At 43.4% G+C, this 26,623-nt stretch overlaps 1 protein-coding gene across 1 annotated transcript in view; it reads right to left on the bottom strand.

Annotated features, from left to right (window-relative positions):
• DCPS (decapping enzyme, scavenger) overlaps positions 1-24,612 on the bottom strand; it is a 54,982-nt gene extending 30,370 nt beyond the window's left edge. The window contains exons 1-2 of the mRNA XM_037841917.1: positions 24,382-24,612; positions 22,970-23,144 (exon numbers count right to left, since the gene is read on the bottom strand). Of these exons, the coding sequence (XP_037697845.1) occupies positions 22,970-23,144; positions 24,382-24,582 (376 nt within the window). The 5' untranslated portion in view covers positions 24,583-24,612. The remainder of the gene's footprint in view (positions 1-22,969; positions 23,145-24,381) is intronic.
• Between the last annotated feature and the right edge of the window lie 2,011 nt (positions 24,613-26,623).

Below are 26,623 nucleotides of genomic sequence, written 5' to 3'. Positions count from 1 at the left end.
CTGATAAAGCTGTAAAAAGTTTCCATTCTCTTTTCTCTGATCTCCCAAGCCCCTCCCCCTATATACCTCATAGACAAGTTCTTGTTTCTAACAGCTCCGGCTCAATTAGCCTTAATTGGCTATTAGTTATTAAAAAGAAAGTTAACCTAAAAGAAAACTTTGCCTAATTATAATAACAAAAATCATACTTGCTGAACTGTAACCCAGATGCTCTGTTTTGCTGATGCTATGCTTTGAAACTGCACCCTGTAACCAAAACAACTCTGACTGACCTCGCTTGTATCCCCTTATCTCATTTTGCAACATTGAAGTCCGGGGTGCCCTTGCATGTAGCCCCTTACTGATTAATTTATGAGCCAGCCCAGAACAAAATACCCCAAATTCCTAAACTATCTTGCTGAACCAAGTCTGTTCTAATCAAAGTCAGCCCGCCTGACATGCGCAGTACGAGGTACATAATCACTCTACGCATACTCAATAATTAGACTATTCCTAACCTTGTCATCAAAAACAGCTTTTGTATTATCCTAAGCCTGCTTGCCTTTGTTTAATGCTATAAAATACTGAAAGTTTCTTCAGTTCAGGGAGACAGATTTGAGAAAACTGTCCTCCTGTCTTCGTGAGGCTCGTTTTTGCTAAATAAACTTTTTCTCTTCTCAAAATCCTGGTGTCTACTGATTGACTCTATGCCCACTGGGTGAGGACTCACTTTTGAGTCACAAAAAGGGGACATGAGTCCGACTCGACCCACACTGTTGCCCACCCCCCCAGCCCGGAAGACCCCTTCCCCCCCCCTGCCCTAGGCATCCCCCCTCCCACCCTTCCCTGGAGGTCTCCCACACCTCCATCCTCTGTGCACTCCAACCCACAAGTGCACATCTTATGTTTGAGAATAAAACGCCTCCTAATTAGCACCTCACAGGTGTACATCCCATAGTTAGGTATAAATCCCATAGTTTGGGGTACACACGGTGTTCCAGTTTGCTAATGCTGCCGTTACACAAAATACCAGAAATGGATTAGCTTTTATAAAGGTGGTTTATTTGGTTACAAAGTTACAGTCTTAAGACCATAGAAGTGTCTAAGCTACAGCATCAACAATAGGGCACCTTCACAGAAGAATGGCCAATGGTGTCTGGAACACCTTTGTTGTCTGGGAAGGCACGTGGCTGGCATCTTCTTCCTTTGCTCCCAGGTTGTGTTTTAAATGGCGTTCTCCAAAATGTCTCTTTTAGCTGCAGCTATCACCAATACGTCACTCTCAGTTGCTCTGAGGTCCCTCTGTTTGTGAGCTCTTTTTATAAAACTCCAGTAAACTAATCAAGGCCCACACTGAATGGGTGGGGCCAAACCTCCTTGGAAACATTCAATCAGAGGTCACACCCTAACCACAAGTGTCACTCACAGTTGGGTGGGTCACATCTCCATGGAAACACTCAATCAGAAGGTTCCAAACTAATCAATACTAATATCTCTGCCCCTACAAGACTGCATTAAAGAATATGGCTTTTTCTGGGGGACGTCATATACATAAACCGGCACACATGGTTTTGGGGTATGCAGCACTTGTTGATGAACTGGTAGCCTCCACAGGATGACACTCATTCAGGCTGGGAGGTAAGGAAGCATCCAGAGGCCTTAATCCAGACTAAGTTTTAAAATTGTGGTAACATACATATAACATAAAATTTGCCACTTTAATCATTTTTTTAAAGTATACAATTCGGTGGCATTAATTAGATCCAAAATGCTGTGTGATCATCACCACCATCCATTACCAAAACTTTTTCATCCCCCCAAACAAAAACTCTGTACCTGTTAAGTTCTCCCTGCCCCCACCCCCTGGTAACCTCTAATTTACTTTGTGTCCCTAGAATTTGCCTATTCTAGATATTTCATGTGAAAGGAATCATACAATATTTGTCCTTTTGTGTCTGGCTTATTTCACTCAACATGATGTCTTCAAGGTTCATCCATATTGTCGCATGTATCAGAACTTCGTTACTTTGTACAGCTGAATAGTATTCCATTGGGTACACACCCCACATTTTGTTTATTCATGCATCAGTTGATGGGCACTTGGGTTGTTTCCACTTTCTGATTACTGTGAACAAGGCTTCCATGAACACTAATGTACAAGTATCTGTTTGAGTCCCTACTTTCAATTCCTTTGGGTCTAAACCCATGGTAGTTCTGTGTTTAACTTTTTGAGGAACCACCACTTCTCTACAGTGACAGCACCATTTTACATTCTCACCAGCAATGCCTGGGGGTTCCAATTTCTCCACAACCGCCAACACTTGTTATTTTCCATTTTAAAGTAATACCCATCCTAGTATATGAAGTAGTATCTTGCGGTTTTGATTTTCATTTTCCTAATGACAAACAATGTTGAGCATCTTTTCAAGTGCTTACTGGCCATTTATATATCTTCCTTGGAGAAATGTTTACTCAAGTCCTTTGCCCATTTTTTAATTGGGTTGTTTGGCTTTTTGTTGTTGAGTTGCAGCAGTTCTTTATACACTCTGGATATTAAACCTTTAACGGCTACATGATTAGCAATTATTTTCTCCCATTCTGCAGGTTGTCTTGTCACTTTCTTGATAACATACACAAAAGTTTTTAATTTTGATGAAGTCCAATCTATCTATTTTTTCTTTTGTTGCTCATGCTTTGGGCGTCATATTCAAGAACCCACTGCAAATCCAAGATCATGAACATTTTCCCCTATGTTTTATTCCAAGAGTTCTATGGGTTTAGCTCTTAAATTTAGGTTGTGAGCCATTTTGAGTTAATTTCTGTATATGATGTGAGGTAGGGGATCCAACTTCATTCTTTGGCATATGGAGATTCAGTTTTTCCAGTACCAATTTGTTGACCAGACTAATCTTTCTGCATGTTTCTTGGTTTTGTTTGGTTTGTTTGGTGGGAAGGTTTACATCATAAAAAAATCCAAGCATCACATGAATATATCCTCAAATAATCCAGAAGTAAAGAGAGTAAAAAGAGAGACAGCTCCCTTTCCCCACTCCCAATCAGTTTCATCAAGGTAAATAATAAATGATAACAGTTTGGTGTCCATAGTTCTAGTCATTTTCAAAATGAGTTTACATAAATATGAACATATATACATAAATTTTTTTTTGAGTTTTAAGCCTGAGTTCATACTTTACAGATTATCTGTGCCCTTGGAGCTTGTTCCAGTTTGCTAATGCTGCCAGATTGCAAAATACAAGAAATGGATTGGCTCTTATAAAGAGGTTTATTTGGTTACACAGTTACAGTCTTAAGGCCATAAAGTGTCCAAGGTAAGGCATCAATAATCAGGTACCTTCACTGGAGGATGGCCAATGGCGTCCGGAAAACCTGTTAGCTGGGAAGGCACGTGGCTGGTGTCTGCTCCAGAGTTCTGGTTTCAAAATGGCTTTCTCCCAGTACATTCCTCTCTAGGCCACAGTTCTCTTCAAAATGTCACTCTCAGTTGCTCTTGGGGCATTTGTCCTCTCTTAGTTTCTCTGGAGCAAGAGTCTGCTTTCAACAGCCCTCTTCCAACTGTCTCTCATCTACAGCTCCTCTCTCAGTTCCTGTGCATTCTTCAAAGTGTCCCTCTTGGCTGTAGAAAGCTTTCTCCTGTCTGAGCTTACATAGTGCCCTAGTAAACTGATCAAGGCCGAGGCTGAATGGGCAGGGCCACACCTCCATTGAAATTATCTAATCAGAGTTATCGCATCTCCATGGAAACACTCAAAGAATTACAATCTAATCAACACTAATACATCTGCCCACACAAGAGTGCATCAAAGAATATGGCTTTTTCTGGGGGACATAATATATACAAACCGGCACAAAGCTCTTCCAAGGCAGCCCATACAGATCTTCATTCTTTTTAATAACTGCACAGCAGCCACTCCCCAAGAGTCACTTAAGTTGTTCTTGTTTTGTTTTGTTCCCTATCACAAATGAATATTCTTGTACCTCTCTGCTCACGTTTATGAGCGATTCTCTAAACCAAGTATTTAGAAGTGGAAATGCAAGGTCAAGGGGGTACATGTTTCATGATTTTATGAATATGACCATGTTTTATTTACACTCCCATTCGCTGTGCATGAGCATCTGGGACTCTCTCTGGCCATGAGAGTTTGGGAGAGCTTGAGGTCCCCTGTCTGCCTCAGCTCACAAATGCCAAGTCTGACTTACTTCAATGGAGTAACTGCTCTGTGGTGTAAGCTACCTACACCTGAGGGCCCTCACCTGGAACATCTGGACATAAGGAAGGCCCTGATGACCAGTTCGTGGGACTCTCAGACCATTTCAAAAACCCAGCGCAATGGCAGTAATGAAGTAGAAAAGGGAATAAACCCGTAACCGTGAAGAGAACAAGAACAGGGAGGCAGCAGGGAATGAGAGATTACAATTCATTTCTCCAGGTTAGGAGGAAAGGCAGCAGGTGAACAGAAGAGACAACACCGGAGGAAGCTGTGGCCTGGAGTATTCCATGGACCTACACGGGGGTGACTGCCAGCCTTGCCAAGGGATGTCAGGGAGAATCTGGGCTCAAAACAGGCAGGTAGAGAGGACAGGAAGGGACATGGAGAGGAAAATTGGGATCAACTAAAGGGCTGGTCTACAGCAGAGCAGTGCTAATTGGCTCATCCACTGCCATGCCCTCATCCCAGTGGCAGGTACTTAATTCCAGGTGAAAACATGAGGGCCATCCTCCAAAGAGTAAAACAGTGCACTAGAGCTGGCGTTGGCAAACTGTTCTCTAAAGGACCAGATGGTAAATATTTTCAGCCTTGCAGGCCATCTGGCCTCTTTCTCACTTTCTTCCATTTTGTGTGTGTGTGTATGTTTGTTTTTTACCTACCCTTTAAAAATGGAAAAACCATTCACAGCTCGCAAGGCCATACAAAAACAGGCAGGTCACATTTGGCCCACAAGCCATAATTTGCCAACCTCTGGACTAGCAAGAATGAAGGCTCCAGAGTGCCCAGTGCCACTGCACATGTTAAGCAGAGCTTGGCAAGCACATGCCCCACTCCCCAGTCACAAAGCCCCCTGGGGAAGCAATTCATGGGAAAGGAATATTGTAGAAACAGACCTATCAAGGTGACAGCAGAAGACAACCACATAAGCTCCCTAGAAAATCAGCCTGGTTCTTCATTTATAAATACAAATGAACTAAGGCAAATCCTCATATTTATGAAAAACCAGCAGTCTGAAAAAGGATGCCCAAGATAAACAACCAGAACCAGATCCTAGAGGAAATGAGAATTCAAGGGCCAGAAGATAATTTCTTTTTAAACAATTCTAATTAGTGTGTCAGAGAGATTCAACCCAATGTGGCCTCCATAAAACAAGATCAAGAGGCTATGAAAATGAATGAAGCCAAGAACCAAAGAAAGGAAAATTAAAACTATGATTGCCAAGTTAAAACCTTCACTGGAATATTTGGAAGACAAAGTAAAGACAATCCACCAGACTGTAGAAAGAAAAGACAGAAGGAAAAAATGAGAGAACAGAAGCATGGCAGGGGATCAACTGAGGAAGTCTAACAACTAATAGGATTTCCAGCAGAAAGAAATAGCAGAAGTGACAGGAAGGAGATTATCAAAAGAAACAACAGAAAAGACTTTCAGAGTGGAAGAATGACATAAGACTTTAAACAGAAAGGGTCCAGAGCACCCAGCACAACGAATGAAAGAAAAAAACAAAACAAAACAAAACCCAAAACTAGACTCAGCCTTGCAAAATTTCTGAATACCAAAGATAAAGAGAACTCACTATAAGCTTCCAGAGAAGGAGAAAAACAAAGCTAAAAACAAAAAACAAACAAAAAACCACCTCTCAAGTTACTTACAAAGGAACGCGAATCAGGCTGGCATCAGATACCTTATTAGCAACAATGGATACTTGATGCCACAAGAGCAATAGCTTCAACGTTTTGGGGGAAAGTAAAGTTAAATTCTGGATACAGCCAAACTATCACTCAAAAGTGAGGGCAAAAATAAAGGATTCAAAGTTTATCACCTCCACATTATTACTGAAGAAGTGCTTAAGAATATACCTCAGCTACAAAAGAGAGGAAAACAAGATAGAAAAGACACAAAATCCAGAAAATAGGAGATTGAACCTAAGAAAGCCATGAAAGGAAGCCCGAGGTTGACAGCTTTACAGCATGCCTTAAGAATCACCTCTCCTAGCTGAAGTAACAGGAAAGAGGGTTCTGGAAAAAATAGTCTCGGGAAGGAAGGAGGTACCATGTATGGATATCAAACTAAGCAGCTAGTTAATTTCAAGAACATAGGACAGTCACATTATTCTTTGGTTAATCACAATAAAAAAATAGAGGCAACTAGAAACTCCAAGAAAAACTAAAACCTGATAAAATAATGGCTTGAATATGACACTAAAAAGCAGCATGCTGCAAAAGACACTGTTAAGCCAATGAAAAGATAAGCCATAGACTGGGAGAAAATAGTTGCAAAACACATTTATCAGAAAGAACTTGTATTCAAAATATTCAAAGAATTTTTAAAACTCCACAATAAGAAAACAAACAATCCAATTAAAAAATGGGCAAAAGATGTGAACAGACACCTCACCAAAGAAGATACAAGGATGGCAAATAAGCATATAAAAAAGATGCTAAACATCATATGTTCTTAAGGAATTGAAAATTAAAACAACAGTGAGATATGAGGACACATCTACCAGAATGCTAAAGTTAAAAACACTGACAACACCAAATGCTGATGAGAATATGGGGCAACAGGGACTCTCATTCATTGCTGGTGGGAATGTAAAATGGTCCAGCCGTTTTGGAAGACAGTCTGGCAGTTTCTTACAAAGCTAAATATAGTCTTGCCATGCCACGTGATTCCTGATGAAAGCTGATGTCCATACAAAAATCTGCCCAAGAATGTTTATAGCAGATTTATTCATAACTGCCCAAAATTAGAAGCAAACAAGATATCCTTCAATAGGTGAATGGATAAACAAACTGCAGCACATCCATATGAAAGAATATTATTCAGTGATAAAATGAGCTATAAGCCATGAAGACATGGAGGAATCTTAAATGCATATTGCTAAGTAAAAGAAGCCAGTCTGAAAAGGCTTCATACTGTATGACTCCAACTATATGATGTTCTGGAAAAAGCAGAACTGCAGAGACAGGAAAAAGATCAGTGGTTGCCAGGGGTAGGGATGAAATCGTGGAGTCCAAGACACTTTTAGGGCAGTGAAACCGTTCAGTAATGACATCACTCATTTGTCAAAACCCACAGAACTGTATGGCACAGTGTGCATTCTAATATTAACTGTGGCCTTTAATTAATAATGTATCGATTCTGATTCATCACTTGTAACAAATGTACCACGCTCAAGCCAGATCTTAACAGAGGAGACTGTGTGGAGGTGAAGGAATGGTATAAGGGAACTCTATATACTTTTTGTGTAACTTTTCTGTAAACTTAAAATTATTCTAAAAAATAAAGTATATTTTTATAAAAGCATCCTGTTTTGGAGGAACTCCCTTGGACCGACACCAGAATCAGCCCTGTCCCCAGAGTGACCTGGGGATTAGGGTTATACTCTGGGAAGGGGGAGAAGGGACAATACAATCCTGGCACTCCGCTTGAGTCTGCAGCAAATACTAACGTGGCCAAAATAGGGTAAATACCATTTACTGGTTTCCAACTTGGAACCAACTTGTAAACAAATCATAAACAACTTCGTTACAGTTATGCAACAGGACACACTGTGACAAAGTGCCATGAAAGTACAGCTGAAAGGAGGTGGGAAGCAGTAAAGGCCAGAAGAGGGGGTGGGAAGGGGGCTGATATTCTCAGCTGACATGGTGGGACTCACTTCGATAAAACCTGGGGTAGATGGGATTTAGGATTCCAGTGGCAATCAATTAAAAAAACTAAGAGTCACAAGAAAACCATCAGAAACTGAGAGTGGAGGGGAGGGAGGGTGGGGAAGTATGGAGGAGCTAGCCCCTCCAACTTCCACTGTGCGGAATCAATAATCTCGAAACCTGATAAATGAAGAAAGAGGTGCATAAGCATAGAATTCAATTAAGTGTCTAGAGGTAACAACCAGAAATGTCCAACAGCAGCTGCTTCTGGGGTGGGGCAGGGTGTACACGAGCCTTGCTTCTCCCCACTCGCAGCCCTTCTATGCCATTAACCATTTTGCCACATTTTTACTTTGACAAACACCCGAGCCCTATGCCAAAGATTCTTATTCAGTAGATGCAGAGCCTCTATTTGAAAAAGCAGTTCCTTAAGCAATTCCGACAAACAGTTCTAATTACGAGTCACTTTATTAAATAGTGATTTTGTTTGATGAGGAAAACCTCATGATGGAGAGTAGCCAGCTACATGATTCCTCACTACTCATTCAGAGAAACTGAGGTTCCGAGGAGTTCACTGACATCCCAGTACTGGCCCCTGGCACGCCTCCCACACTGGATGAGGATGTTGCTCTCCAAGACCTCTCTCTGGGGGTGTTCTGACCAAGACCTGCTCTGTGGGTCCTTGTTCAGGTGACTCTTGGCCTTCAGCTGCAATGGGAGGGCTGCCTCGGGGTGCTGGGGGCTGGGTGAGAGCCTGTGCAAGGCTGTGCTGGAGCAGGGCCCGGGGAGCCTGGTACCCAGTCTTTTATTTCAGTTGTTGGAGGGCCATCCACACTGCCCTATTCTGCCGGGGCTGGTGTCATCCTGGAGTGGGTCCCGCACAACACAGAGCTCCCCGAATCTACAAGAGGAGGCCTAAACCAAACACTTCTACATTGAGCAACAGCGACCAACAAACAAACCTGAGAATGAGGGTAGAGCCCTGTGATTTTGTGGGCGAACAGGCGAATAGTCTCAGTTCCCCTACGGACCCATCAGTTTTTCTTAACTTTTAACTGGGAAATGTATCGTACGTATAAATGCATATGAAAGAAAAGAACACTCATGCACCAAACCTGCCATCCAAGAAATGACATTACCACGACTTGCAATGCCCTGTCTGCCCCCACTCCCACCAGGGACAACCACTTTCCTGAATTTGGAGCTAATCGTTTCCTTTTGCTTCTTAGTTTTATTATGTGTGTATGCATCCTTCAACAATATGTTGTTTGGTTCTGCCTGTTTTTCACCTTTATATCACTGGAATCACTGTGTGTATGCTGTGCCTTGCTTGCCTTGCTTGCATTGTGAGGTACATCATTGCTGATGTCAGGGGCTACAGTTTCTTCATTTTCACTGCCGTAGAGAAGTCCTCTGTAGGAATACCCCTCAATTTATTTACCCATTCTACTGTTATTTGACATTTGGATTGTTTCTAGTTTTCTCTATCATGAACAACATTGCCAGGGAAATTCTTAAAATGCCCCTCCCAAATAAGTCTCCTCATCCCTCCCTCCGGAGTTCCAGGAAGAAAAACCCTGGCCTGCAGCTGAAGTACTGGGAGCTCTCTGCCACCAAACGATGATGCAATTCTCAGAATTCTACCCCCCTCCTCCCTGCCCTGGCCTCACTCCCACACAGTTGCCCATCTCCTGAACCTGAGATCCACCCCTGCTTCTTTATAGTGGGGAAACAATCAGCCTTTATAGAGGCAGTCTGGATTTCTGCATCACACCCTTCTCCCTACTCTCTCCCACCTCTTTCTTCCCCAGGTAGGAGCACACAGAGAGCTCAGTAAAAGGGCCCCACTGACAGGCCCCGGACCTGAGAGCCTGAGAAGCAGGATGATTGAGCAGGGTTCAGCACCGAGCTTCTCAGAGGAAGCACCGAGATGCCAGCCACCAGGCCCACGAGGCTCTCAAGTCTACCACATGGCAACACGGGAGGGAAGGAGAATCACCACGCACACGGCCAGGCACTTTTCCATGTGTTACATATATTGTTCCATTTAAGGCTCACTATATATATATATTTAACATAGCTTACTTTCTCATTTGTTTATATATTTTTTTAATTCCACTTTGAGGCTATTAAAAAAAAAAAAAAACAAAGAAAGAAATCCAGACTCCCAACTAGAACGCAGGGATGATCAGAACACTAGGAAGAATAAATGTCTGTCTCTATTAAAATCTAAATAAAATAGACTTGTGGCTGTGACAGGCATCAAAAGCCATTTGAAAGTCATCTTCAACAGTTTTTTTCTTTTTTTGAACCTTTTGTTTTGAAATAATTTCAAACTTCCATGACAGTTTCAAAAATAAATGCAAAACCCACGCTGAGAACTTCAACAGATCCCCCAACTTTTAACATTTTGCCATATTTGTGGTATTCTATATATCCATCTATATATCCATCCATCCATCTGGTTGGCTATCTATCTGTTTTCTGAACTCTGGCAGTAGGTTGCATGCATCACACTCCTTGAACACTTAATACTTTCATGAACATTTCCTGAGAACAAAGATAATCACTTATGTAACCACCTTAAGTGCAGTGATCAAATTCAAGCAATTTTATATTGATATAAAAAGCTTACAGTCTAAATGCCAGTTTTTTAATATGTCTCAATAATGTCCTTTTGGGCCTTTTCCCCTCCATTACTAGTTCCATTCCAGAGTTATGGATTCATTCAACTGTTGTTTTCTCTTTAGTTGTTCTTTCTCTTAAATTGTGGTAACATATATTGTTCCGGTTTGCTAATGCTGCCATTTTGCAAAACACCAGAAATGGATTGGCTTTTATAAAGGGGGTTTATTTGGTTATAATTTACATTCTCAAGGACATTAAATGTCCAAGGTAAGGCATCAACAATCGGGTGCCTTCACCGGAGGATGGCCAATGGCGTCCGGAAAGCCTCTGTTAGCTGGGAAGGCACATGGCTGGTGTCTGCTTGCTCCCAGGTTGTGTTTCAAAATGGCGTTCTCCAAAGTGTCAGCTTCAGCTTTCAACGGCCATCTTCAAAATGTCCCTCTAAGTTGCAGCTGTGAGGTCCCTCTGTTTGTGAGCTCTTTTATAAGACTCCAGTGAACTATTCAAGACCCACACTGAATGGGTGGGGAAACATTTCCATGGAAACAATCCCATCAACAGGTTACACTCTAACCAAAGGTGTTACTAGTCACATCTCCATGGAAACAATCAAAAGGTTCCAACCTAATCAACTCTAATACGTCTGCCCCCACAAGACTGCATGAAAGAACATGGTGTTTTGGGGGACGTAATACATCCAAACCAGCGTATATATGCAACATATACAACATATATCCCAAGCATGCAGTTCAATAGGATTAATCACATTCACGTTGTTGCAGTACCCTCATAGCCACCCATTAACAGAACTTTCTCATCACCTCAAACAGAAACCCTACATCTGTGATGCATTAACTGCCATTCCCCTTGCCCCTTGCCACTGGTAACCTGTACTCTACTTTCTGTCTTCTTTAATTTGCATATGTTGGCTATTCCACTAAGTGGAATCATAGAATATCTGTCCCTTTGTGTCTGACTTATTTTTTTCAACACGATGTCTTCAAGGTTCATCCGTGTAGTAGCCTGTATCAGAACTTCACTCCTCCTGAAGGCCAAGTAATGTCCCACTATATATAAATCACATTTGGTTTAACCATTCATCTGCTGATGGGCACTTGGGTTGCTTCCACCTTTTGGTTATTGTGAATAATGCTGCTATAAGCACTGGTGGACAAATAACTATCTGAGTCCCCATTTTCAATTCTTTGGGGTATAGACCTAGAAGTGGATTTGCCAGGTCATATGGTAGTTCTATGTTTAACTTTTTGAGGAACTGCCAAACTTTTCCACAGCAGCTGCACCATTTTATATTCCCACCAAGAAAGGGATGAAGGTTCTCACTTCTCCACATCTTCATCAGCACTTGGTTATTTTCCGTGTTTTTAATAATAGCCATTCTGGTGGGTGTGAAGTGATACCTCACTGTGCTTTTGATCTGCATTCCCCTAATGACTAATGTTCCATAATTTTAATGGTGGAGCAACAGTAATATAATAACTAGCCCTTACTGAATACATACCACAGCCAGCTACTGTGCCATGTGCTTTATATATCTCATCTCAATGGATCACAACCCATGACAATTGTCATGAAATTCATCTAGGAATTTTAAGGCCAGCATTTTGAAAAAATGAAATAGAGAAGACTGGAATTAAACTGAAAATACTAGAATGAGACTCCTGAAATAATGGTAAATATTACTTCACTTATATTCATGCATTTTTTAATTTATAGGTATGAGGTCACAACGTGAAACATCCCTCTCACTACGGGCAGAGGCTAAAAGATGTTGTAAAGCACTTATCTCATTTATTTCATAACCACCGTTTGAGGTATGTTCAGTTACTTATCTAATTTAGCAAAGAAAAAAAATTAAAGCTACTTCCCCAACCTCCTCTGTACCACACCCCTGACCCACCACGTTCCTGTACCCACTATGCTCCCAAAAACTGGCCTCTGATTTCTGTTCCTCTTTCCTACTCCAGAACACGTGCGGTTCCCTCACCCAGAACATTCTCCCCACATGCCTCACCAGCTCTTTGCAAAGCTAGTTCAGCGCTCGCCTGTGTCATCTCCCCAGGGAGCCTTCCCGGGCCACAGGCCTGGGCAGGCCCTACTCCCTGTTCACGGCCCATTTAGTCATTTGTCTCCTTGTTTGTTGTCTGCCTCCCCCACTAGGACGTGAACTCCAAAGACAGGGACGATGCCTGTCTTACTCACCAATGCATCTAGTGTCTACGACAGGACCCGGCACTCCCTATTTGTTAAATGAATAAACACAGAAACTCGCCCATGTCTTCTCAGTGAAGATGGTAAAGCCAGGATTCCAACCCTGGTCTGTCCAACTTGAGGCTGCTCTCAGCCCCTGAACCAACCGCGTTAAAGCCCAGAAGCAGCAGATTTTGCCCAAGGTCACACCACGGGCAAGTGTCAGCACCAAGGTGGGCCCAGGCAGGTCTAACTTGAAAGCCCATGTGTTCCCCAATATACCATCAGGGTAGGGGGTGTGGGGCTCAGAGCAGCAGCCTCTGATGGGCAGCTGGGAATTCGGAGGAATCAACAGACTGCAAAATCTTCAGATTTGAAGATTAGAAGAGATTTGCCAAAGACGGGAAATACCTGAAGAAATCAGGTGTGAAGGGTTGAACTGTACCCCACCAAAAAGATATCCCCAAGTACTAATCCCCAGCACTTCAGAACGTGCCCATATTTGGCATGGGGTCATTACGGATGGAATGAGGCAAGCTGAAATGTGGTCATGTTGGAGCGAGGTGGGCCCTCCATCCAGTGAGACTGGTGTCCTCACGAGAAGGGGAGAAGGCCAGGTGAGGATGGAGGCACAGACGGAGGTATGCCACACACCAAGGATGGCCGGCCACCACCAGAAGCCAGGAGAGAGACATGGGACAGATCCTTCCCTGCAGATTCAGAGGCAGCCTGGCTCTGCCGACACCTTGCTTTTCGACTTCTGGCCTCCAGAACCGTAAGACATAAATGTCTGTTGTTTCAAGTCACCCAGCCCAAGGAAACAACAGCATCACGGAGAGCAAATGATTTCTGCTGAGTCCAGGAGGAGAGCCTCCAGCTCAAAAATGAAGAGGGGGCATCCCCTAGCCAAGCAGTACTCTGAGAAGGAGGTCTGGAGAAGCAGTCAGAGACAGCAGAAAAACTCAAAGCTTACCACTGTGCAAGGGATGTAGAGGACCGAGGCTGCAGACACAACACCGCCAAGCCCCTCGGGGTGGAGTTCAGAGTTGTGATTCCAGGACTGAGATGAGAGGTGGGGGCTGACAGCCTGGCTAGACGTCCCAGAGGCCAAAAGAAGGGACAAGGGAACACTGTGGCTGTGCTGCCACCCAGTGGCTGTGGAAAGCCTGGTCCATGGGGAAAAAGCACCCATGGACGGGCCAGCTTGTGGGCCCACTACTGAGCAATTTTAGTTTCCTGGCTGTCAAAACAAATGCCATACATTGCACTGGCTTCACAACAGGAAATTAATGGCTCATGGTTTCAGACCCTACAAGGTTGGCTTCCTCCCAGGGTCAGCATCTTCTGGCTGGCCAGCAAACTTTAGAGTTCCTTTGCTTTTCCATCACCTGGCGATACACATGGTGGCATCTTCTGCTTTATCTTCTGGGTTCCGTTAGCTTCTGGCTTCTCTCTCCCTCTGATTTTCACTCTGCCTATAAAGGACTCCAATAATCCAGATTAAAGCCCAACCTGATTCAGTGGGGCCACAGCTTAACTGCAATAAGAGATCTCTTGAAGAGATCTTATTTCCCATGGGTCCACACTCGCCAGGATGTGGACCAAGACCAAGAACATGTCCAGATTGGGGAACACAATTCAATCTACCACAAACACCTAATGTGGGGCTGCTGGGGATTGGAAACAGATCTGATATGACCCCTGCCTTCCAGGATCTCTGTCCCCTACGTCCAGGCAGTGACCAAACCCTGTTGAGTCTCCTTCCATAAAGCCTCATATGTAGAACCCCCTCTTTATGCCCACTGCTGCCACCTCAGTGCAGGTCTCCAAATCGCTCAATATCTCACACGGTTACTAGTGTCCAGCCAGAACAACCTCCATCCATCCTACGCCCTGTGCCTAAAACCAAAGCTGACCATGTCAGTCCCCTTTCAGAGCTCCCAAGCCCAGACATCTCAGCAGGGCACACGGGCCCTACATGACATCCCCCAGCCACATCTCTCCCCATCCTCACTTCCCATGAAGCATCACGCCAATGGACCACCAGGAGCCCCTGAAAGGCCACCCGCAGGTTTCTGCTTGCCTGTGCCCTCCAACTAGGCTGCCCTTTGTCCCAGGGATGCCTGGCAAACATCCGCTCACCTTGTCAGTGACAACAATAATCTCAACCCTCACCCGTCTCCTGGCAGTGCTTCCTCATCAGGCCCTTCTGATTTCTAGCACCGTGCCTGCAACACTTTATCACTTCATAACCACGGGCAGGTTCCCTTCAAGACAGTGAAGGCTGGGATGGTATCTTATTCATCCCCGAAGCTCCAGTACCCAACAGAGACACAGCACATCAGAATAATAATAGCTACTATTCAACGTGTGCCAAGTGCACTTAACTATGGAAGCTCAATTGATTCTCACACCACTTTACAGATAAGGAAACTGTGGCTCCCGGGGCTTAAGTAACTTGCCCAAGGTCACACAATTCATGAAGGAGTGGCAGAGCTGGGATTCAAACCCAAGTTGGCCTGACTCCAAAGACCATATTCTTAACTGTGAGGTCAGTGGTTCCAACCTGGTTGCACATGAGAATCACTTGGAGGGGTAGAGGGGGGCTTTAAAACGTCCCCTATAACAATCCAATTAAATCAGAATTTCTGGGGCGAAGCCTTAGTTAGGACTGAGAGCCAAGACACTGAGCTCTGTCCAAATGAATAAACAACAACTGGCAGGGCTCAGCCAGAGGTGTCTCCAACTGGTAAATCAGCAAGGGGCCGAGGGGCTGGTACCAGGGTATTTATACCCAGGCCACTGACCAGTGGGCATTCCTGCTCCAGCTGAGTCATGACTGAGATTTTCAATCTCCAGTTGAGATTCACAGCCCTCCCTTTATATCTCCTCCATGGCTCTTATAAACCATTGGTAATGATTTGTTGACTTGTTTGTTGTATATATGTACCTTGTCCTGCCCACAGCGTAATCTCTGCAAGGGCAGAGCCCATGTCTGCTTTAAGTTCTAGTCTGCCATTTATGTTAATGTCACTTTACATGGAACAATACCCTATGTATGGACAGAAAATGCTGCTCTGCCTCTGCTCCAGTGGTTAGACCTAGGGCAAGTCACTTGAACTGAGTCCTGGCTTTGTCATTTGTAAGACAGAGATCATTCCACCTACACTGCCAAGTTGTGAAGATCACAAGACAATACAGAGTTTCTGTTTGGAGTGATGGAAAAGTTTTGGAAATGGATGGTGGTGATGGCACAACATTGTAAATGTAGTTAACAACACTGATTGAATACCTGGAAGTGGGTTATAATAGGAAATGTTATGTTGTATTTATGTGACCATAATACAATTTTTTTATAAATCACATGACAAACTGTATGTGAAAAAGCTCTGGGAAGTGTAAAAGCCTATATTAAATGTAAGCTACAACTATTTCTGAGGCTTTGCCTGTCTCAGAAATACTTCTTCATTCATTCTACCAATATTTCCTGAATATGTAGTATACTCTATGCACTGTGAGCTAGAGACTCATCAGTGAAAGAGATAAGGTCCCAGTTCTGGTGAGGGGTATATTGTAATTCAAGGAGCCTGCCAAGAAACAAGCAAGCAAATAGCATGAATAGAAAATGATGCAAAAATGATAAATGGTAGAAACAAATAGGTGAGGCTAACAGAATGGGACTGGTGATAGGGTCCTAATTTCAATTTCGTGGGAGCCCTAAGGAAGGAGGAGGGCATGTGAGCACATGAGTGATGAGAAAGAGCTCTCTCTGAGGAGACTGGAGGGAAGAGTGTTTCAGGAAAAGGAAAGAGCAACAGCCTGGCATGTCCGAGGAGTGGAAAGTCACTGGGAAGAAGAATAATTGAGAAACATGGTCAGGAGCCAGAATGTGTAGGGCCTTGCACATAACTGACAAACTTGCATCGGTAAGAAGTCCAGACTTACTTCTAGGCGCAGTGGGAAGCTACCAGAAGACTCTGAGTGGGGGAGTGACGGGATCTGCTCCCTGTGTTTACAAGGTCACCCCGGATGCTCTATGGGAAAAGGACGGGAGGAGAGCAAGACAGAAAGCAGGGGACCAGTAAGAAGCTGCTGAAGACATCTTGAGGAGAACAGTGGAGACGGAAGCAAAGAGAGGGGGCGAGGCTTGATTTTAGAGGTCAAACCACTAGGACTTGCCAATGAATGACTTCTAGGATTTTAGCATGAACCAGTGGGTGAACAATAGGGCTAAAATAGGGAGGCCTGGGGGGGGGAGTGGGAGTTCAGGGAAAGGGGTACCAGAGACCTCCGAATGGGGATGCCAAGCAGGCCTGTATTTCATGAGTCTGGAGTTCAGGAGAGGTCGGGGTGGAGGAATGAATATAGGGATCACACATACACAGGTGGTGCTTCTCAAAATGTAATGTGCATATGATTCACCTGGGGATTCTGCTAAAATGCAGATTCTGATTCTGTATGTCTAGAGTAGGACCTGCAATTCTACATTTCCAACAAGCTCCCAGGTGTGCTGCTCCACAGACAGCAAGCGCTCCCCACTCCCACCCCAGCAAGCAGGTAGAAAATTTATTAAGTGCGCATGTGAGAAGGTATGCGGAATGTGCCCGTTTGGATATATTATGTCCCCCAGAAAAAGCCATGATCTTTTAATCCAGTCTTGTGGATATTTGGATTAAGTTGTTTTCATGGAGATGTGACTCACCCAACTGTAGGTGATAATTTGATTAGATTATTTCCACGGAGGTGTGGCCCCGCCCATTCAGAATGGGACTTGATTGGTTTACCAGAGCCCTACTAGATCTCAGACAAAAGGAGTTCAGTGCTGCAGCCAAGAGAGACATTTTGGAGACAGCGACTGAAAGTAGACTTTTGCTAGTCTGGAGTTTGCCTGGGAGAAACTAAGAGGACACCCCCAGAGGCCTAGAGAGAAACGTCCTGGGAGAAAGCCATTTTGAACCCAGAACCCCAGAGCTGATGCCAGTCACGTGCCTGTGCCTTCCCAGCTGACAGAGGTTTTCTGGACGCCATCAGTGTTCTTCAGGGAAGGCACCCTATTGTTGATGTCTTAACTTGAACACTTTTATGGCCTTAAGACCGTAACTTTGTAACCAAATAACGCCCTGTATAAAAGCCAAACCATTTCTGGTACTTTGCATAACGGCAGCATTAGCAAACCGGAACAGGTTGTTTAAAAAAAAAAAGAACATGTGACAGAGACTTTATGATTTACTCTCCCAGCCTTTACAAAAAAAGTGTGTCTGGTAGGAGAAAAAAAGGAACTTTAGTGCCATGGAAAACTAAAGAGTTAAGGGTGTGTAGCAAAACCATGATCCATTTTCCCAAAACTTTATCTATGCCCGTATTTTGGCTGGCATGAAATAATTCTTATCAACTTTTAGGCAGTTTGCCATTGAGTTCTGCCCTCGCTTCACTAGGTATGGGGACCAACAGTATAACAGCATCTTACACTTGGAAAAGATCATCCTACATAATTCCAAATCATTAGGACCTTTAAGCAAAATCTTTAAAGAAGTGCTTATAATTTCAAACATAGTAACACTTTGCAAGCCACTCTCATCTTTTTTATTGCTGAAAAGTTAAAATTGTTAGAAAGCTATTTCTTCAACTGATAATTTCTTTTCATAGAGAGTCATATTAGAAAACAGCCACAAACTGTTCTCTCTCTTTCTTCTCTTCCTCCCTCCTGCTCCGTGCTTCAACTACATGGAATGGTTTCAAACAAATTCAGTATCTCAGTCACTCTCACTTTGAGAATCACTTTCAAATTAGTGCGCCTTTACTGGATAGTGGTGAGGGTAGAGCAAGACCGTGAATGTGATTAAATGATGTGTCTGGGAGGAGCTGAGATGGGAAAGTTTATGTTGTATATATGTATCCACAATCAATTTAAAAAAAAAAAAAAAAAAAAAAAGAGCAACTAAAGAGACAATGACCATTAAATGCCATATATGATCCTGGACTGGATCTAATAATGGAATAATGGAAAAGAAAAGACTCAAAAGGACATTATTGGGACAGGCCAAAAAAGTGACAGTAATATATTGACTGTCAGCTTTCTGGCCATATTAAATTTCTTGAACTTGATAACTATACTTAAGGTGGTTATAAGTGAATATCCTTATTCTTACTAACTGGATATGGAAGTATCATGTGCTCAAGGATCACATGTATATAACATACTCTCAAATGTTTTGAAAATAGACCGAATGATATGGCAAATGTGGCAAAATTGGTAGATCTGGGTAGCTTGTGGGAGGTATTCTGAAGAACTCTGTTTAGGTTTGTATTATTTTTTGCAACTGTCCTATAAGTTTGAAATTATTTCAAAATAAAGTTTAAGGAAGGAAAAAAAAACAATAATCTAAGAAAAATTCACAGGAATGCAATTGTGGGAGAATTTAATAAACTAAATAGCCCAATAGAAAAATAGGGAAGATGGTATGAGCAGGCATTTCAATTAAATAAAAACAAAAATCGTCAATAAACATGAAAAAAGTTTGCTTCACTGAAAATCAAAGAAATACAAATTAATAGGAAAGAAGGGAGGGAAGGAGGGAAGGAAGGAAGGAAGAAAGAGCCTGTCAACTCTGCTCTAGAATATCCTCTAGGAACAGGGTATAGCTAAAGAAGAGAGCAACTAGAACTAAGCCCTGAAGCCAATTACTGTGACTTCCAAATCCCGATGCCTAGTTTTGGTAAGGAAAATAAACAGTATTATGTATTGTGTCTATGCTAATCACTCAATGCTAAGCAACCAGTGAGCCCCAGACAAGAAGAGCTAATGTCTGAGACTCCCAGGTGGGAGGGGGGAGATCAGGGGAAGGGCTGGAGGGAGATTTGGATTTGGAGTGGCAAACCTCTCTCTTTCAGTGCTTATCTTGGAACAAAATGGTAAAAAGAAAAAGAGACAGCAGTGGCCAGCAACCACATGTGTGCAGAGCTACAGAAGCACTGCAAAAAATAAAATAAAAAGAGAAGGCTATGAATTCTACAGGGTTGCTCTTTGGAAAAGAATCCTCTGAATGTGGGCTGAAGGTGGGGAGGGTGGGTGGAGGGACTGGCGAAGGCGAGGAAAACGGATGACAGCAAAAAAATGGCCCCAGGGCCTGCAGTTTGGGGGCCACTCCAAGCCATGTTTGGCTACACTGCCTTCTGTCATCCTTCACTCAACCTCGCATTGAGGAATACACTTGCTTAAATATCAGTGCCGAAGAAAAGTAAATACAGATGTCCGTTTCTGTCAACTCAAACCGATCCATCTGGCTTTCATTCAAAGGAGGACCAGGATGTTTTGCTTTCAGGCATGAAAGGTTTGCTTGTCTCACATCAAGTGTTCACGTATATTTCCAAAGGACAACAATAACACCCTTTCTTGAGGGAACAGAAAAGACTAAATCTACCAAAAAGACTGTGGCAGGATATCTGTAAAGCCAAGCTTTGTTCTTAAATGCTGGAGGGCAAATAACAAGACACAAGGATATAATAAAACTGCCACGTGCCACAAAACAGAGCCCAGAATCTCCTGGTTGGGAAGGAACCTTTAAGGTCAACCCACATCCCCCGTGCTTCCAACAAAGCGGGCTACAAAACCTTAACCATCTAAAGAAAAGAAGCTCCTGCCATGCCAGCTTTTAGCATGGACTGTTCTTTCTTTTTTTAAATAAATTTGAAATTACTTGCATTCAAAACCGAATCTCTGTTAACCCCAAGTTCCTTCTCAAGACCATGCCCTGGACACACTATTCACTTCCCCCACCAGAAAGGGAGTTATTTGGGGGATGTAACTGATCTTCACGGCACCTGGCACACGGCTTGGTCCCCAGTTGTGTGGTGAGCAGGACCTCTAACTACCGAAAGAGCTTCGTTTTTCTGCCAACTACCAGGTGTGCTCTTAGACAAATACCCCAGAAAATTATGTTCTTAAACTTAATCCATTCCTGTGGGTGTGAACCCTTGTAAGCAGGACTTTTTTATGCGGGTACTTGAGATAAGGAGTGTCCAGGATGGGTCTTAATCCTTTTACTGAAGGGAAGGTCACAGAGAGAGAAGAAAGCCACAGGGAGCAGCCAAAAACTGAAAGTCAATGGAACCTAGAAGAGACGGGAGAGGCCAAGAGAAGCTGCCATGTGCATTGCCATGTGCCAGACACACCAAGGACCAAGGATCACCAGCATGCAGCCCCAGAACATCAGTCTTTGGAAAAAAACATTGCCCTGATCAGGCCTTGATTTGCACCTCTCCTAGACTCAAAGCCATAAGTCAATAAATCCCCGTTGTTTAAGCCAACCAACTGCATGGTATTTGCCTTAGCAACGAGGAAACTGAAACAACTTTCAAAACCTATTTCTTCACCTATAAAATCTGATCACATGGGGTTGTTCTGGGAATTAAATGAGATAATACATGTAAGATACTTGGACAGTGGCTAGTACAATAGTAAAGGATGAATAAAAGTGGACAATTTTTATTAATCAATTAGTGGATGAAGCCAGACTATCCCATTAATCACACTCTGTCCCTCAAACACACAAAACTAGAACAGGATTTCTCAAACTTGGCACTCACTGATGATGTAATAGAACACTAACAAATATACTTATGGTAACTGAATCATTATCTAAATGCTTTCTGACTTACTGATATATTGTAATTTAGCCAGAAGCAAATATCTGTAACTGTTTTTTACTTACTGAACTGTAACCCAGAAGCCCTGTTTCTTTAATGCTGGTGCTGTTTTGAAACAGCATAATCTTTAATAAGTCACCTCATGACTGGCCCCACTTGTATTCTCTCATCTTCTTTTTTATTTTTTTTTTATTGTGATTGTTCACATACCATACAATTATCCAAAGATCCAAAGTGCACAATCAATTGTCCCTGGTACCATCATACAGCTGTGCATCTATCACCACAATTAATTTTTGATCAATTTTTAGAACACTTTCTTTACTCCGGAAGAGAAATAAAGACAAAGAAGAGAAAAAAAGAAAAGGAAACTCAAATCTTCCCATATCCCTGACCAACTCCCCCTCCACTGTTGACTCACAGTATTGTTATAGTACATTTGTTACTGTTAATGAAAGAACACTGAAATACTACTAACTGTAGTTTATAGTTTGCAATAGGTATATATTTTTTCCCTATATGCCCCTCTATTATTAACTTCTAATTATAGTGTCATACATTTGTTCTGATTCATGAAAGAGATTTTTAATATTTGTATAGTTAATCTTGGACATTGCCCACCACAAAGTTTACTGTTTTATACATTCCCATCTTTTAAGCTCCAACTTTCCTTCTGGTGACATACATGACTCTGAGCTTCCCCTTTCCACCACATTCACACACCATTCAGCACTGTTAGTTATTCTCACAACATGCTACCATCACCTCTGTTCATATCCAAACATTTAAGTTCTTCCTAGTTGAACATTCTGCTCATACTAAGCAACCCTCATCTTGTTTTGCAGCCCTGAAGTCAGATACCCTTGCACATAGCCCCTCTGTTAATTAACGTGAGTCAACCCAGAACTACCAACCCCAATTCCTAAGTTACTTTGCTAGACCAAGGCAGATCTAATCAGAGTCGACCTGCCTAACATGTGCAGTAGCCTAAATCTTAAGATTCAAATAAACTAAGCATGTAATCAATCTCACATGTTCAGTGACTAGACTGTCTCTAACCTCGTCATCTCAAATACCTTGGTCATTATCCTAAGGCTGCCTGCCTTTGTGTTTAAATGCTATAAAACACTGAATGTTTCTCCAATTCAAGGAGACAGAATTGAGGACCATCCTCCTGTCTCCATGAGGCTGGCCATTGCCAAATAAACGTTGTCTCTTCTCAAAATCCCAGTGTCTATTGATTGACTCTGTGCACATTGGGCAAGGACTCACTTTCGAGCCGTAACATTGACATTTTGGGCTGGATCATTCTTTGTTCGGGGTGGCACTGGCGGGGGAAGGGGGGTTACGGCATCCACGCATTGTAGGATATTTAGCAGCATCCCTAGCCTCAACCAACTAGATGAGAGTAGAACCCCCACTCCCATCCCTACCCCAGTTTTGACAACCAAAAATGTCTCCAGACATAGCTAAATGTCCCCTGGGGGCAAAACACATCCTCCTTCCATTGAGAACCACTGCGCGACAATATGCTAATCAGATATGGAGACCCCTGGTGACCAGTCCCTAATTCCTCCCTCCCCTCCCCATCATCAGGAGCCACCTCAGCCAGCCCTTGCTCACCACTCAGGTGCTTTGGAAGGGAGAGGTGATAGGTGCTATAGATGTCATTGGAGAACTGCAGCTGGAGCTCAGGGCTGCCTTTCAGGAGCTGGGCCACCTGTTCCACCTGAAACGGCGTCTTCTCCAGGATCACAACAGCATCCTCTCCATCCCTGTCCCCAGAAGACTCATTCACCTGTGGGCAGAGACATCATCAGTGGGACCTAGGGCAGAGCCTCAGGTGAGGCCTGCACAACAGAGGCAGAAGCTGGCAGACCCTGGAACAGGGTCTCTGAAATCCCAACACCTGAGATTTCCTTCCCTGCAAGTTTTCCTTCTGGGGAATCTAGCCAGTGGCATCCATAGCTCTCCTCTCAGAGAAGGCATCTTGTTAACCTAAATCCTTGCGGCAGCTCTCACACCTTTCTTCCAAAGATGCAAAGCTTCTTCTCATTGCCTTTTATTTTAGGCTCACAAAGCCTGGTCAGATTCTCCACCATTTTACAGAGATTAAGTGACTTGCCCAAAGTCACACAACCTATCAGTGTTGAAACGAGCTAGAATTGGGGTCTCCCGACTCCCAGCTTTTGGATCTCATGGCCAAATCTTCAGCAGGTGCTGCAGACTGAAGACAGGTGGGGCTGAATCACACAGAACCTTGTAGAAAGCAAGGGAATGAAAGAATGAATGAACGAACAAACAAATAAATATAAAAAACAAGGGACACAGAAATCCAGGCCCCGGACCCTCAGGTTCCCCCCAAATGTCCATGTTTGCTACAAGCCCTGGGAACCCCTATACCTTACCCTTGGGGTCCCTACTGTCATTGACCAGTTCCCTGGATTGTCTCAGTCTCTCCTCAGCCCCTGCAGAGAGCCGAGCACATGGTATGGAAACTTGTGTGTGTGGGTGTGCGTATAGTGTCCCGGGGACACTACACCCCTTAAGCGCAGGTATGGTAACTTGTCATTTCTATATCCCCAGCACCTAGCTCTGGGCCTTGCTTGTCGGTGCATGGTATGAGGAATTGTTACCAACATAATAAACCGTCTCCTCTGTTAAGAATGAAGTCCTGTAAAGGAGAAACCATGTCCCCTACAATCTCTCTTATCTTGTTCCCGGAGAAAGGGTCCAGCGCACCTTTATAGGCTGAATGCACAAATGAATGGTTGGGGGGATTTCACGCGTGACTCTTAATCTGCCATATACTCCGCAAGTGTTAGTTGTTACTTTTAGAGAAAGAGGAGTTACGAAAATTAATCTTAGGAGTATTAATTCACCACCACTCCCAACCATGCATTCTAGAGGTGCACTTCCGCCTCCCCCGAGAAGCGCGATTGGTATTTCCCAGGCGAGAACCAAAAACCCCGCCTCCAAGGCCACGATTGGTTCATTCCTTCCCGCGTCCCCATCCCAGGGTGGCCTAATGGTACCTTCCCATGGAGAAAAATGATTTTGTCCCGCGCAGACTCCCTCAACACTTTTTGCACCCTAAAGCCAGAGAATGGTAAGCGGACAGGAGCAGAAGCACCATTTCCAACACCCGCGTTCTCTTCTTCCGTCCCGGGGGCTTCCGCCTCCTCTGCGCCCAGCTCGCGCTTTCTCTTGAGGGATTGAACAGCGGCGTCCGCCATACTGCCCGGGAGCGTGGCGTGCGCCTGCGCAAACGCCAGCCTCCGGCCCCGCCCCTCTCGGCCTCCGGCCCTCGCCGTCCTGGACGAGGAGCGGCGACTACAACTCCCGACATGCTCTGCCAGACGTGCTCGTGCTGGCCAGGACTGAAAGCCGGGGAAAGGGAGGGCGGCCAGCGGGTCCCTAAACGGGCGAGAGATGCGTGGGTTTTTGCTCCCTTCCGGTGGAGAGGGCCACCCCCCAGCCGCCCGAGGGGCAGGAGCAGGAGCTGTAAGGCCCCCGGCGGACCCTGGGCGTGCTGTGACACCGAGTTTGCATTATGACATCCCAGCGATTAACTGATGACGTTGTTTGATTCTCGTGGAAGGGATATTTCTGAAACAAATCTATTGTCAATTTTATTTCTTGGTCAGATTTTATGTGCGTGTGTGTATATATGTATATATAAAACACTTAAGCCATTTCCATTTTTATTATTTTTTATGGACATTTTCATGGACTTGTGAAAAGTAGACAAACGAGCACAGGGGCCATTTGTAACACCTGCTTCTTCCCTTCTGAGCTGGTGATTTCTGCCACCTGTGCGTCCATCTGGCAAGAATGATTCATCTATCACGGTTTTGTGTTTTTTTTCCATATAAAAATTTTACTTATAATTTCTGCCATTGCATGTTTCCTTCATGGCTATTATTCCTGACATCAGTTTTTCCCTGGTGTTCTATAATCTAGATTTTATAAAGAAGATATGATATTTATAAGTTTTAGGCATTTTTCAGTCAAAACCTTTATTCTTTTGGCCAATAACAGTTTTATTTTGAGTTTAATCTTTCAGACAAATCTAGGGGGGGTGATAATTTTTTTAATTTTCAATGTTAAATGTAAGTCTTAAGTTGCTTAAATTCTTAAGTACACAGTGTACTGTTTGTCAATGGCAGTTTGATTTGGGGTTGATTATTTCTACCAGAAATCTGTGAACTGGATAAAAGGCTAATTGTTTCGTGAAACTGAATTAGTAGGAGAGACTTAGGATCAGGAATACTTAGCTTCAACAAAAAAAATATTTGCTACGTGTCCACATGTTTCCTGGATCTGTTCCTTTCCTTCTGGGAATATACATTCAGTAAGAGATTATAAACTGTATGCAGGAATAGAACAAAATGTTCTCCAGGACAAGTGGCAATAGCAAAACCTGTTCCAAACCCCAAGGTCTTGAACTCCTTTATGAAGCTTTATGGGGGGAGCCGCCTACCATCTCTGGGCCCCTGTTTTCTATGTGCCAGATAATGTCAGCCCTGAACAAGACAAAGGAAGTCTCTACCTTCCCAGAAGCCATAGTCAAATGGGGATCAAGTGAGGTGAGCAAATGAGAGCACTGTCAATAATGATTAAATGCTCGGAATATAATAAAATAGGATAATATGGTAGAGCCTGTGGATTGGGAACACTAGATTGCGTGGTCAGGGATGGCCTGTCAGGTGGTGACATTTGAGCCGAGACAAGAACGATAAGAAACCATCCCCATCAAGGGACCTGGAAAGTGTATTTCAAGCAGAGTAAATATCTGATGTTAAAGACCCTGAAGCAAATGAGCCTGACATATTTTAGAAACAGGAATGGCTAGTGTGGCTAGAAGAAACTGTGCAAGGGAAAGTTGTATGAGATGAAGTAGTAGAGAGATGTCTTCATTACTGACAAATTCATAAATGTGGGCATAATTGTGATTACAATCTCCATAGAGACAGAATCCTCCTCTAAGAAGCCTAGCTCAAGGAAAGAGTAAACTCATAGGAAGCCTCAGTCACAGAGCTTGTGGTAAAATACCAGACTTTAGAGTGCAAAGAACCTTTAAGGTAGGCACTGTAGAGCCCAGCCTGGCTTCAGAGGCATTTGTCTATTGAAGATGTTTTTTTAGTTTACCTTGTTTGTAAGCATTAGAATGCTTGATGCTGTTCGATATGATAGCCATTAGCCACATGTGGCTGATAATATTAATTAAAATTAAATAAAAATTTGGTTCCTCAGTCATACTAGCCACATTTCAAG

This window comes from Choloepus didactylus, chromosome 6 (genome assembly GCF_015220235.1).
Source record: "Choloepus didactylus isolate mChoDid1 chromosome 6, mChoDid1.pri, whole genome shotgun sequence".
Taxonomy (NCBI): domain Eukaryota; kingdom Metazoa; phylum Chordata; class Mammalia; order Pilosa; family Megalonychidae; genus Choloepus; species Choloepus didactylus.
The sequence above is the reverse complement of the archived record's forward strand: the minus strand, read 5'-3'. Positions and strand labels throughout refer to the sequence as shown.